This window comes from Netta rufina (genome assembly GCF_964035555.1).
Source record: "Netta rufina genome assembly, chromosome: 4".
NCBI lineage: Eukaryota > Metazoa > Chordata > Aves > Anseriformes > Anatidae > Netta > Netta rufina.
The window spans coordinates 71447921-71460745 of NC_140127.1; the positions used below are offsets into that span (position 1 = coordinate 71447921).

The 12825-nt window shown below is 49.7% G+C and overlaps 1 protein-coding gene across 1 annotated transcript in view; it reads left to right on the forward strand.

Moving 5' to 3' along the window:
- The window catches only part of THNSL2 (threonine synthase like 2), a gene marked incomplete at both ends in the record, with an annotated part of 75812 nt that overhangs the window by 734 nt on the left and 62253 nt on the right, over nucleotides 1-12825 (forward strand). The window contains 9 exons of the mRNA XM_084286546.1: nucleotides 181-375; nucleotides 642-794; nucleotides 1331-1561; nucleotides 2442-2590; nucleotides 4747-4872; nucleotides 5518-5669; nucleotides 5803-6011; nucleotides 6338-6529; nucleotides 8697-8771. Of these exons, the coding sequence (XP_084142672.1) occupies nucleotides 181-375; nucleotides 642-794; nucleotides 1331-1561; nucleotides 2442-2590; nucleotides 4747-4872; nucleotides 5518-5669; nucleotides 5803-6011; nucleotides 6338-6529; nucleotides 8697-8771 (1482 nt within the window). The remainder of the gene's footprint in view (nucleotides 1-180; nucleotides 376-641; nucleotides 795-1330; nucleotides 1562-2441; nucleotides 2591-4746; nucleotides 4873-5517; nucleotides 5670-5802; nucleotides 6012-6337; nucleotides 6530-8696; nucleotides 8772-12825) is intronic.

Below are 12825 nucleotides of genomic sequence, written 5' to 3' on the forward strand. Positions count from 1 at the left end.
TATTCCTCCTAACAGCTAAGAGTAACTTGTTGGATATCTGTCACCTCTTCAGCAACTGAGAGTCTTGGGCTTCGCAGAAAGCTTCCCAGGAGCATAAAGAACACAGACGCAGGAAGCCACTGATCAAAAAAAGTAGTTCTCTGCCTAGCCTGACATCCTCTTTAATCCTTTTCCCTCTAGATCTGATTGACAGGGCCTTCAGCAGATTCAGACACAAGGATGTTGTCCATATGTCCAGGCTGAAAGATGGGCTGAATGTTCTGGAGCTCTGGCATGGGGTTACTTATGCTTTTAAGGATCTGTCCTTGTCCTGCACTGGACAGTTTTTGCAGTACTTCTTGGAGAAAAAACAGAAGCACATCACTATTCTGGTGGGTGAGTATTCCTCTTTGTGGGGGGTAGAACTTCTGGGCAGGTCTTTACCTTGAGAGCCATCATCCCACGGCCCACCACATAGATGCCCCAGGGTGGTACTGCCTCGTGGGTGGCTGGTGAGCGATCTCCAGCCAATGCCAGGGAAGCTTCTCTAACCAAAACCATCTCATGGAGCATCTCTACATCTTTTTCTTAAAGTGTGGTGATGCACGTTTGACGGATGTGTCAGTGTTTGCTTTTCTTGGTTCTCTGCTGCTTTGAAACAGGGACTTCAGGGGACACAGGAAGCTCGGCCATCGAGAGTGTGAGAGGCCAGCAGAACATGGACATCTTTGTTCTGCTGCCCAAAGGGCTCTGCACGCAGATACAGGAACTTCAGATGACCACTGTCATTGAAGACAACGTCCATGTCTTTGCTGGTTGGTATTGCTGTTGGACTGTCTGTGTTGTGGCCCTGCTGTGTTGAAACCATGACCCTGACAGTCTCTGGGGGCTGCTGTTTTTGTAGCTGCAGCCAGCCAGGTCGCTTCTATGGTGGTCACTGTGCCCAGATGTCTGGCTAACTCTTAGCACGTGTTCCCAGTTTGATGCTCAAGTGGTTCAAGGCTTCCTTTTCTCCCAGCCTCAGACTAAAGCTGTCTCCATGCAGTCAGTTGGTGTTCAGCTGCACTGGATTCAACACCATTTCTTGGAACTAAAGGGATCAAAGGTGACCCCTTCCTTCACCTTCACGGGTGATTCACACCCCGAACTGTGTCCTCCCTGCGTATCAGCACGGAGCATTTGAGCTGCGCCATGAACTTTTCCATTCAGCCACGTCTCACCTTGACATCTCACAGGAGATGCAAGCATTTGCCTTCCTAATTTGCCTTCTGGTCTTATTTCTGAGCAGAAATACTTTGTGCCTGGTGCGCTGATGTCAGTAGATCTAATCTTTCCTTTCTCTTTCTGACAGCTCATGGGAACTCCGATCAAATCGATGAGGTGATCAAGGAGCTGTTCGCTGATGTCGATTTTTCCAGAAAATACAATCTGATGAGCTTGAATTCGGTCAATTGGTCAAGGATTATGGTGCAGATTGCTCACCACTTCTACGCTTACTTTCAGTGTGCCCCGTCCCTGGATACCACCCCGCTGCCAGTGGTGGAAATTGTTGTGCCAACAGGAGGAGGAGGAAATATCACAGGTGAAGGGAAAAAAGATGGGTTAGATAGGGAAGAGAGAGAGTGTTCTGTGACCTATGGACTAAAAGCGTTTTGCAAATGCTGGGTATTGCTGTTTATTAAAACACCCACTCGCTGGTAGGATTTCTTCAGAAGCCCTTACATTTATTACTCATGTATGGTTATTACTCATTCAGGTGTCACTGATGATTTGCAAGGTGCAGAAAATCCCAAACCACCCCTTGATGGTGACATAGCTATCTTGAGGATGCGCACGTTAGAAGAGAGCAGAATGTGTTTGGTCCAGAAAAGAGGGAAAATACTCAAGGAATAGGACCCACAGTAAGACTTTAACAAAAGTGTGAAGTCATGCCTGATCCTACTCTGGTTTAGACGGTAGTGCACAGTCAAGAGAACCACTCCTAATTGCATAATCTGGCCTTTTAAATTCAAGTTCTTGATTGCCTCCACTCTGAAATAGGTGCACCACAGTATTAGGAAAGCAGTGCAGGATTTGATGCATTCAACTGCATTCACTGTATTTCCAGGCCACCCTTCTGAGGCAGTATTAATAAGCTGCAGGAACCCCACAACTTCATCTCTCTTGCGTGAATGGCAGCTGCCTGACCTCTTAGTCCTCTGCTCATCCATCTTCAAATCTGGAGATTTTCCTGGACTGGTTTGTTAGGAGTTTTGTGTCCCAGGATTTTATATTCTGGGGTTCTACCAAAGCATTTAAGATAGGTGTCTGGGAGTTTATGAGGGTTTGTTGTTTGTGGCTACTTCTAAACCAGATGCCCAATCTATTTATAAAGTGACTTCCTTGCTAAATCTCCTTTGAATGTTTATTTTTCAAGTATGCATGCATGTTTTCACTTTTTTTTTTTTTTTTTTTTTTTAAAGCTGGCTGTATTGCCCAGAAGATGGGTCTTCCAATTCAACTGGTTGCTGTGGTTAACAGCAACGACATCATTCACAGGGCTGTTCAGCACGGAGATTTCTCAGCGTCAGAGCACGTGAAGGCTACGTTAGCACCAGCCATGGATATTCAGGTACATCATGAATTGGTACAAATAGGAAAATACTGAACATTACATATTTTCATAATTTTTTCCTTGTACTTTGTTACACGTGGTTTATAAGACCATAATTCTGCCACTGGCAATGCCTCTCAGTGATGCATTGAGAGCTGTGACTCAGGCTGAGCCTTTATGCTGCAGACTGCTGAGCTGAGATACACCACCTTACTTTTCAGGGCTTGACTTTGTAATCTTCCTCATTCAGTGCTGGGCTTCTGGGGGTTTGTTGTGTAAGCTTAGGAAGAGGGAAATCTTCTCAAAACCTCCATGACGCTTGGGATGTGGCAGGATTTATGCTTTTCTAAGGGTTCTGTTGGTGCTTCTGAAAGGCTCCACCAAGAGCAGGAGAAGAAGGAAGGAAGGTAGAGTAGCCCAGAAGAAATGCCTCCTCTGTAGCTGTCTGCAATTTGTGCAGAGCAGAACAAGTCCCAGCAGGCAAAGGCATCAGAAATGAGAAGTCATGGAAGGACAGAAAGCAAATGCCTGGAAGCAAATACCAGCAAATAATAACAGCAAATACTCTTTCATACCTACCCTGTGATCCACGGGGATTGGATCTGCTTCCAAACAAGTGACCAAGGTCTGAAATAATTGGTGTTTTAGCACCGTGGCCTTAAGCTACTTGGATTTTCTAAAAGCTGTTCAAATGCACTGGGAGGACCTGGGAGCCTGGAGGAACTGCCATGCTTTGCAGAGAATAAGTTGTTGTGCTCCGGTCACTGGACTATTGTGGCCTACAGCTTGAATTTCATCCTGAGGCATGAATTTGTGTGGCTCCTCAGGTCTCAAAGGGTGGCTGGGCTCCTCTCTTGGCATATGTTGGGGTGGGAAGGGGAGGTGGCTGGGTGAGGTGATGTCCAGAGGTCCCCAAAAAGCTGAACAGCTCCATCCCTCTGCCTGTCCTTCTCCAAAGCTGCATGGGATGTCATTGTTAGCTCACGTTGACGCATCCATGCAAACCTTTCCATAGCTCAGCACATCAAGGGGTAGTTCGTGCTGGATGTGGGAGCAGCAGAAGGAAGGAGGGAAGAAGGGACAGCAGGAGAAAGATGCTGGAGGCGCCCCTGGTCATCGAAGTCCTAGCGTGCTGACACGTCCTGCTCAGGACACCCAGCTCAGGAAGCAGATGACAGCCCCAAACCAGGGGACAGCCTAAAGCAAAGGGCAGGCTACGCCCAGGCTGCAGTGCAGATTACAGGCTGAAGGCACTGGGAGATAATGGTGGGAAGATGAAGAACAGGAATGGAGCCCTAAGCCACCCAGATAAGGACACGAAGGCTGAGTAAGTCCTAATCACTCTCAAGGTAGGACAGGATGGAGAGACAGAAGGTCACAGGTGCTGTCAGCTCTTAAAAGGGGTAAAGAACTCAGCCAAAACCAGCACTTGGCTGCAACGTAGGAACAACCCCATAGATGTGATGATGAGGACCTGGTTTGGTGTCCCTTGTGTCTGTCCCTACAAAATGTTTCAGCAAAACCACTTGGATGAATGTTTCTTGGTGCTTGTTGAGCGTGTGGGAATGAGACAGGGAGCAGCAAAATTTGTTCGGGACCCTCCTGAATGGCCTTGCACTGAGCCTTCCTGCTGTGTTGCAACACCAGTTGCTACATAGCCATACAGACCTGTCAGGCCCTATATGTGCCTTACATGTTCATAAAGGTTATCGGGCAGCCCTGCAGGGAGCTGAGTGTCTCATTAAGTCTCATAGGAGCTGCGTGATTCACAGCAGCATCTGCAACACGAAGTGAACAGCTGGATATTTCTGGTTCTCGAACGCATGGTGTGTTATTAGCTTCGTTTCCTCAAGGTGATCATACAGATGTGGTCTTGTCATCAGTTTATTAGTTGTCCCCTCATTATTATTATTATTTTTTTAATCTGATGGTCACTGCCAGACTGCTCTGACAGGTCAGAGGTCTGAAGGATATCGAGTTCCCAAAGACAAGGCTTGGGGACGTAGCTGTGCGGGGAGAGGATGCAAAGGCCAGGGAGAAGACGCAAGCCTTCTCCAAGAAAAAGGTAGCAATAGGACCTCAACCCTAATCAGACATCAGAAAACCCACACAGCTCCTCTCCCCGAGACAGACGGACGCGTTTCCATGCTCACAGATTGCCTTTGTCATCCCAGGAGCCTTGCAATGTGGAGAGGATCCTTTGGCTGCTGTCAGGCTGTGACGGCCACCTGGTGAAAACGTTGATGGAACAATTCACCGCATCGAAAAGCCTGAAGCTGCCGGAGGATCTGCACAGGAAGGTCAGTCCCCGTGCCTGTGCCTCTGCATGTAAGGGGAGTTACTGTTATCAGTCGTTCTCAACTCATTTTCAGAATTATAAAAGTCATGTTGGAGAGTTTCCAAGCTAAAGTGGAAGTGTTAAGACGGAAGAGCTTTATATCAGTGCACGTGCATGGAGATGTTAATAAAAAGGTGGTTTTTATTTAATTTTTTCTTTTTAAAATAAACACTTTCTTTTTAAAATTAGTTAAAAACACCTGCAACCTTTTAGGTAGGATATGAAGCCACCACCCCTTCCTTTTGGCCACTCCAGTGCCAGCATTGGCTGTGCGTTGAGGCAGGCCGTGGTGGACTGGGCAGTGGGTGCTGGCACAAAGTGAGCGTGGTGTTGGGGAATGGGTCTGCTGGGTCCACAATTACATTTATATGCAAAATAGCGTAAAAATACATTATTAAAAAAATTGGTAGAAGGCAGTGCTGGAAAATGCCCCTCTCTCACCTTCAGCAGCCACCCCTTTTCTTTATTCCCCAAGGGAACCCGCACCCCAATTGCAGCCTCCAGCCTCCCTAATCCTGCGTTGCCGGGTGCCCGTGGTATCGGCTCCCTCGAGGGAAGTGCGTGCGGTGATGATGCCCGGTGCAAACCTTTGTTTCCCTTCCTGCAGCTCTCCGAGACTCTGCGCTCAAGCTCGGCATCTGACGAGGACATCGTGCGAGCCATGCGGCGCTGCTGGGAGGAGAACCAGTGCCTGCTGTGCCCCCACACAGCCGTGGCTGCTCACTACCACTACTCGCAGCTGGACAGCTGTGCCAGCAGGTAGGAACTTGCACGAGGACAGCCACGGTCCGGTGTGTTAGGGATGAGAGCATCTTCCCCACGTGTTCTCCTGTACCTCCAGCTCGGGGCTGTCTTGCTTCAAAAGCTTTTCTCGCTTCTCTTTCCTTTTCAGCATGCCCCGGTGTTGCTTAGCGTCAGCCTCCGCTGCCAAATTTCAGGACGCCGTGCTGCGAGCGGGCCTGGTTCCCCAGCTCCCTCCCGAAATCACTGCCCTGACGGCGATGGAGACCCACTCCACGGCCCTGCAGCGGGGGGAGGACTGGGCACAAGTGCTCCGGGAGCACATTGCAGCCGTGGTGCGGCGCTGGGAGGCACAGCAGGGTGGGTCTGTTACCCCAGGACTGCAGGGAGGTGCTGGGCAGGTCGTCACGCAGGGCTGAGCTCTGGGGATGTGGCTGGTGGTGCCTCCCAGGGCTCGTTCTCCATTCTCAGGAATTCTTGCTCCTGTGTTACACTGGCTGAGGAGCCTACACTCTCTGTACAATGAATTATTCACAGAACATACTTTGCCACTGAATTATGTGGACTATTTCACAAAATTTTCAGAAAATAGCTCTGTAATTATACCCTCTTTTTCCTATGAATTCATGAAAGCTGATTGAAACGCCGAAGAAACCTATTTGTTCCATCATTACCGGCCATCACAGGAAGCTCCCTTAAAATTATCCACAATCATCACCTTCCTGAACATTATTCGGTGGCTCTGGCCCTGAACATCTTGTTCGAGACCCACCTGAAGGAGTACTGCCAGGTGTCACTGCTGAGCCATCATGGTTTTCTCCTGAGCAGCCTCTTGGTGGAGGTAACAAACATGTTTTCTGTTCCAGTAAAAACTGGAGGTGAGCTGTGGGCATTACATCAATTAATTACCTCAAACTCCAAGGAGAGATGTCCCATGGGAGCCTCCTGGGCACTCTGGGGACCATCGGCCCTACAAAACGTGGGGTTACAGAATCACAGAATTTCTAGGTTGGAAGAGACCTCAGGATCATCGAGTCCAACCTCTGACCTAACACTAACAGTCCCCACTAAACCATATCCCTAAGCTCTACATCTAAACGTCTTTTAAAGACTTAAAAACTTAAAGGTTTTGAAGCTGCAGCCCTGTGCTGGCCTTGGGAATAAGATGTTTGAATAAGATGAATTCAGGGCTGGAGTGGATCTGCTCTCAGGGGTCATCCCTGACCATGGAAACTTCATATAATAGCAGTAAGTAGTGGGTGTTGTCCCTGGGCATGGTTATTTTAGGGGTGTCAGCCACCAGCGCTGCTTTTTGGTGCTGTATCTCGCAGCTTTGGGTCCGAGTCCTGCTGCAGGTTCTTCCCGGGCAACTTCCACTGAAACAACTAGGAAATGGGAAATTCCCCTTATCTTCAGACTGAAACTTCTGGGCTTTCAATACCACGTTCCCATCGTACACATATAAATATATAAATACCTCGTGTGGGAGCTGCCTCCACAAGTCATGCATCTGGCAGGAATCTCGTGTGCCTAAAAAGGAAAAAAAAAAAATAAGATGGGAATAATTACACCGGGGGGGAAAAATCCCCTTTTGCCATCAAAAAAAAAAAAAAAAAAGAAAAAAAATTCCCCTTTGACATCAAAGGAGGTCCCGTAATGGGAGGGTTAATTTGAAGGTTTAGTGGCATTTAGCGGGGTAAAAGTGAATGCTGTGAAGTGAATCAGTGTGGGGTTTTGCAGAATGTGCGGGGAGCCTTGCCTGGGCTGCGAGCTGCCGTGCTGGCACCCGGGCTGCCTTTTCCTCTGCCCCTCAGTGCAGCCCGATGCTCCCTTCCCCGTGAAACCCTGCTGGAAGGAAGGGAACCATACTTCTACCGAGGCTGCCCCCATCCCAAAAACGAGGTCCTTTCTTTTTGCTGCAGGAACCAGTTTATTTAAAGATAATACAAGAAGGACAGCAGAATGCCTCTTGTTTAAGCAACAGCGCAGCATCAGCCTTGCTCCTAATGCTGCACAGCCTCCAGGCCAAGCCATCAAGTCCCTATAAATGACAGTGGTGAAGGTGAGAACGCCCCCATCCCGCTCAAACCCTGTGGTCAGCTGCTCCTTGCCTTCTGCTGCACGTTATTCTAGTCGGACTCCACCGCCTTGAGTAGTCGCCTCCCCCAAATCTTGCGGTTCTCGGACAGGGCCGGCTGCCCGGCTGTAATTTAGCTCTTAATCATAGCTTTAGACGCCCCGTGAGGGGGGAGAGGCCCGAAATTGCAGGCAGCTCCGCATCCAAGCGAAAGGTTGCAAATCCGGCCGGCCAGGAGCGGCGGGGAGGACGGGGTGAGGGGGGCCGGGCTTGCATCCCACCGAAATCTGGTGTGTCGGCGAGCAGAAATGGAGCAAAAATGGAGCAGAAACGGAACAGCAAGAGGCAAGCGTGTCCCCTCGCTCCTCTCCCATCCCTGAAACATCCAGCTAGGGACCTGGTCCTGGGCAGGAGGTGGAAGGGGGCTTAATTCCTAAATGTCCTTTAAGGTAGGGGTACAGTTCCAGCTGTTTTGAGGGCAGGACACTGTGAAACCTCTCTTAGGGCTCTGGAGGCTGGGAAAGCCTGTTCCTCTTGAGGACAGAGGGGGAAGGCACAGCGTGCAGGGATGCTGCACCCCTGCAGAGGGCAATGCGCTGCTGCTCAGCGCGGTCCTGCTGTGGGGACAGGCTGGGGACAGCTCCCAGCAGGTCCCACGGGCTGCTCGTAGAATTTGGTGCTCCCATACTGGGGCTTTTGCTCCTGTTTTGGCCCCAAAATGAGTGCTCGGAGCTCGTTTTGCTCCTCCTTGGTCTCTGTCTGAGTGGCAGGGAATAACCGTGCAGAAAAGTGGATGGTGCTGGCTTGGTGGTGCCTCCTCACCATCCTTGAGAGGTGCTGAGGGCTCCTCAGCGTGCTTCTGGGCATGGCAAGACATCATTTCTGTGCCATCCAGAGCCGTGCACAAATCCAGGCCAGACCTGTGAAATAATTCAACTCGTACCTCAGCCCCTCACCCTTATCTCCAGCAAAAACACCAGTTTCAGGTCCTGCACCTCGAGCAGAGCTGACCTACGTGTCCGAGGAGGTGATGATGCCCACAGGTATGCAATTATCCTCCAGGGGGACCAAGAGTCTCACCAGGGATGATCCGTGGAGGCTGGGACACAGAAGGGAGATGGCTGGGACAACTGCTCCTAAACCCTGAGTACCTCGTGGGGAGAGGTAGCTTGTTGGGATGGAGATGTAGGGTGTTGGGATGGAGTTGTTTTGTCTCTCCAATCATCAATAGTGCCATTAAAAGTGCTATTAATTAAACAAGGACATGGGACAACAGGCTGTTTGCAGGGCTGGCCACACTAAAACAAGGGAGCATATACAAATCCACAAAGGGCTGAGGATGGGGATACTATTTCCCACAAACAGAGCCTCTGTCCATCCCCATCCACCAGCTCATGGGCACCTGCCCTGTTCCTCCCGCACACGGGGCTGATTTTGGGGCATTTCCTCAGCTGAACGGGGCGTCACGTCCTCCTCCAGCGTTCCCTTTATGGGCTGGAGGGAGGAGCCCGCAGCGCGGTGAACGAGAAGCCAATTCTTTAAACCAGCATTCTGAAGGTTTGGGAGTTTGAATTATTATTTATAATACCCTGGGGGCGCTGTGTAATTTATGGACAGGTATGAAGACAAGTAGGCGCTCAGACATGGGGATGAGCCTGGTGTAAATGCCGAGATAGAAAGATAGATAGATGGATAAATGGAGATAAGCTGCTTGGCCAGGAGAGCTGGAGATTGAAAGGCCTGCTCCTATAGATCTCGGCTGTCCTAGGATAATAGCTACTACACCAGTACTCCCACTCCATGAAAAGTCATCTCAAATCTGGTGCAAATGGTTTGTTTACTCTTTTTTTTTTTCCCTTAAATTAATTTATCCCAAGTGCAAGGAAAAAAAAAAAAAAAAAAGAGGGTTGCTTTGTTGTTGCAATTTGCTGCTAGGCATTCCTATGTGTGCTAATGATAAGTATTAATTAAATAGCTTGCTGTTGTCTTTTAAATGCAGTTCTTTCAGGCTGTAATTAAACACAGACACCCAGCCCTTTCTGTCTGCATAGAAAGAGGCAGGCAGGCCTCCGGAGCTCTGCACTTCTTTCCTTGTAGCAGGAGAGAAGTGGAAAATGAGGCAAAACCAGTTTCCACTGAAAACTCACCACCCTGTGCTTGTCCTTCACGGGGAAAGCAACCAGCTAAAGGAAATTAAAGGAATGCGACTTGCAAGATACCAGCCCTGCAATCAAAGTAAGTTTATATGCCCTTAAGATTTTCCAGCTTCATACATTTTAAAGGCGGAGGAGATGGCTTTGCTTGATCTCCGGAGCGAGGCAGGCTGCTGAATACCACGCTGCCGTGTTCATCGAGCCCAGCAACTTGTTGGCTTGTGAACGTCTTGATGTGAAGATCTGGAGATAAGAGTCCATCCCTCCTCCTCGCTCGGGAGCTTTTTTTCACCCTTGCTGTGAAAGCAGTGGTGTAAGTCCCCGTCCTGGCGCTGCTCCTGTGGCCAATATTGATCTCGCAGCTCGGGGTGCTGGGGAAACCCTCTCACCCTCTCACCTCCCTGGCCTCAGCGAGAAACTCGGCACACACGCTCTCTGGCAAAGCAAATTCAAAAGTCAGATGCTGACAGGAGAGAAGGCAACCCCCAAATAAAGCTCTCAAGCCATCCACGATGCTGAACAGCACCTCCACCTGATGTTAGTGCTGCCCCTAGAGGCAAAGAGGCTTCGTGGGGATCAATAGGGATGCTGAAGAGAATTCAACGCAGCATTGACAGTGTGGAAGATGGCAGCTGCATGTGTGTATTTGTATGGAAATGCAACAGGAGGTTGCATTTCTGTCATTTATAACCTGAGGTCTGCAGTGCCCATATGACAAATCTGCAGGTCATCTCTGACAGCCACACTGCCTCCCTGCAAAAATGTCCCCAGTTTGGGATGGTGACAGCTCCCATCCTTCCCAGAAAACCACCACAGCCCTTTTGGGTGCCAAGACTCACTTTTGCAGCTAGATGAAGCTGAATTTGCCATGTCCTTTTCTGTGTCCCCAGCCCCATAACTTTGTCTTCCCCGAGGTTTTCATGCCATCAGACGGGCATTTACAGGGCACAGGACAGGATCTGGGGACACAGACAGGGCTCAGGAGAGGACTTTTCCTGATTATTTGCGTTTTAGGAAGGAAGGAGAGAGGGAAAAAAAAATGAAAGGAGAAAAAAAAAAGCTAGCTTGCATTTAGAAATTACATATTTAATTGAAAAGGAATTTGGATTTGTTTGGGTTCTGATAAAATATTTTTTTCCACCAAAAATAAGCTGGTTTTGATCAGAAAATAAAAAAAAATAATCTGAGCCTTGCCTTCCTCCCTCCCCCTTCCAATCTATTTTGAAGCCCCAATTACTCATTTTTAGTCAAAAGGGCTAAAATTATGTTTAATATTTGGGAAAGGAAGCAAAGCAGGTTGTTTAGAAATTTTGGAAATCTTAGAAACCTTTAAAACACCGCATCCAGCAAAAGCAGCACCTCGTCTTGAATGATTTTTTTTTTTACTTCCTCAAGTCCGCCATACCTGACTGGGGGAAAAGGTGATGGGGGTGAAATGTGGGGCCTTGCTGGAGCAAGGGGGCTGGTGAAGAGAGGAGGTGGAACGGAGAATTACGATCACCTGGCTGCGGGAGGGTGATGCTTTCAGAAAAATAAAAACGAAGAAATAACGATTCCTGTTAAAAAAAAAAAAAAAAAAAAAAAGATCAGGAGCAGTGAGCGCAGGAGGACAAGGGTATTTCACGTGATTCTGCACTCTCCATCACCTTGCTTTTGCTTTGCAGCTCCTGGGGCAGACAATGTCCAGGTGTTTGCACATGAACACGAAGCATCAGTGGGATGCTGTGCTCAGGGATGGGACAGGAGAGGCAGAAGGACGTGTGTGTGAACGCAGCACTATCAGGAGCAGGACCTAACCATGCCAAACCTCATCTCGACGTGGAAAAATGGCATTTTCTCCACCAGTGTTTAAAGCAGAGCTTTAAGCAAAAGCGGGGATGGGGACGGGGCCCTTTGCTGCAGTGGGGATCCCTCCTGCTGCCCGTGGCACCGCTCGGGCTCCGTCCCCAGCTCCCCGCGGGGTGCAGCCATCCCAGCCTCCGGGCTGCTCGCGGGGATTAGCCGCGCTGTGCTCCCTCAGCCCATCACGTGCGTCCAGGAGTTTTAATTGTTGCCTTTAAGATAATTACAGGCTGGAGGCAGCGAGCAGGAAGAGCCCCGTGGATTCGCACCGGGGTTTGAGCGCACCGTTGTGCAGGATACAGGAGATTTGCCCCGGAGCAAGTGGGGTACCCCAGGGGGAGCATCCCCCAGCCTGGGTGCAGGGTTAAATCCCTTTGCAGGTTTGTCCCCGAGCCAAGCTGTCGCTTCCCAGCCCACCGACTGGGCAGGGTGGGCAGCTGCAAGGGGCGAGGGCACCTTCGCTCAGCCCCAGCGCTCCCAGTGAGGTGAACCATGTGACTTTTTTTTTTTTTTTAAGGAAATAGTGGTTAATCCTGGTCCGTTTCTGGCTATCCATCCTCCACGGCTGGAGAAACCCTCTCCCCAATTTTTAAGGGAGGCCACCTGCTTGTTTTTGAGGTCTCCAGCCAGCGTGGAACCCAGCAAGGGGCTCTTGTCCCCGCGTTTGTGGTAGACTCTGTATTTTAAAACGAAGATGAGATTTCAGCCAAAGCCAAGAACTTGCTCTCCTTCAAGCTGCTGATTGCAGGGTGCCTCATGGCACCGTTGTGGGGACCTGCTTAGCACTTGTAGAGCTACAGCTGTGGGCACTGTGCTGGACCTAAAACCCACCCAAAGCCAGATTTGGGCATCCTGAGGGGCTCCCTGTCCCTGCTGTGGGACACGTTGGCAAAGGGGTGACACAGTCACCTATCGCTGTGTTACCTCCCACCCCCACTGCCCTCACAGACACCCATATTCCTGCAAACGTTTGTTTTGCAGCTCCAGTAATGACGTGCTCGCTCCCCCAGACAAAACTGCGGGGCCTGGCATTATCTAACAAACTCCTTTTGGCACAAGCACCTCCGTACCAGCCTTTTCTGCCCATTCCCGGGATTATCAG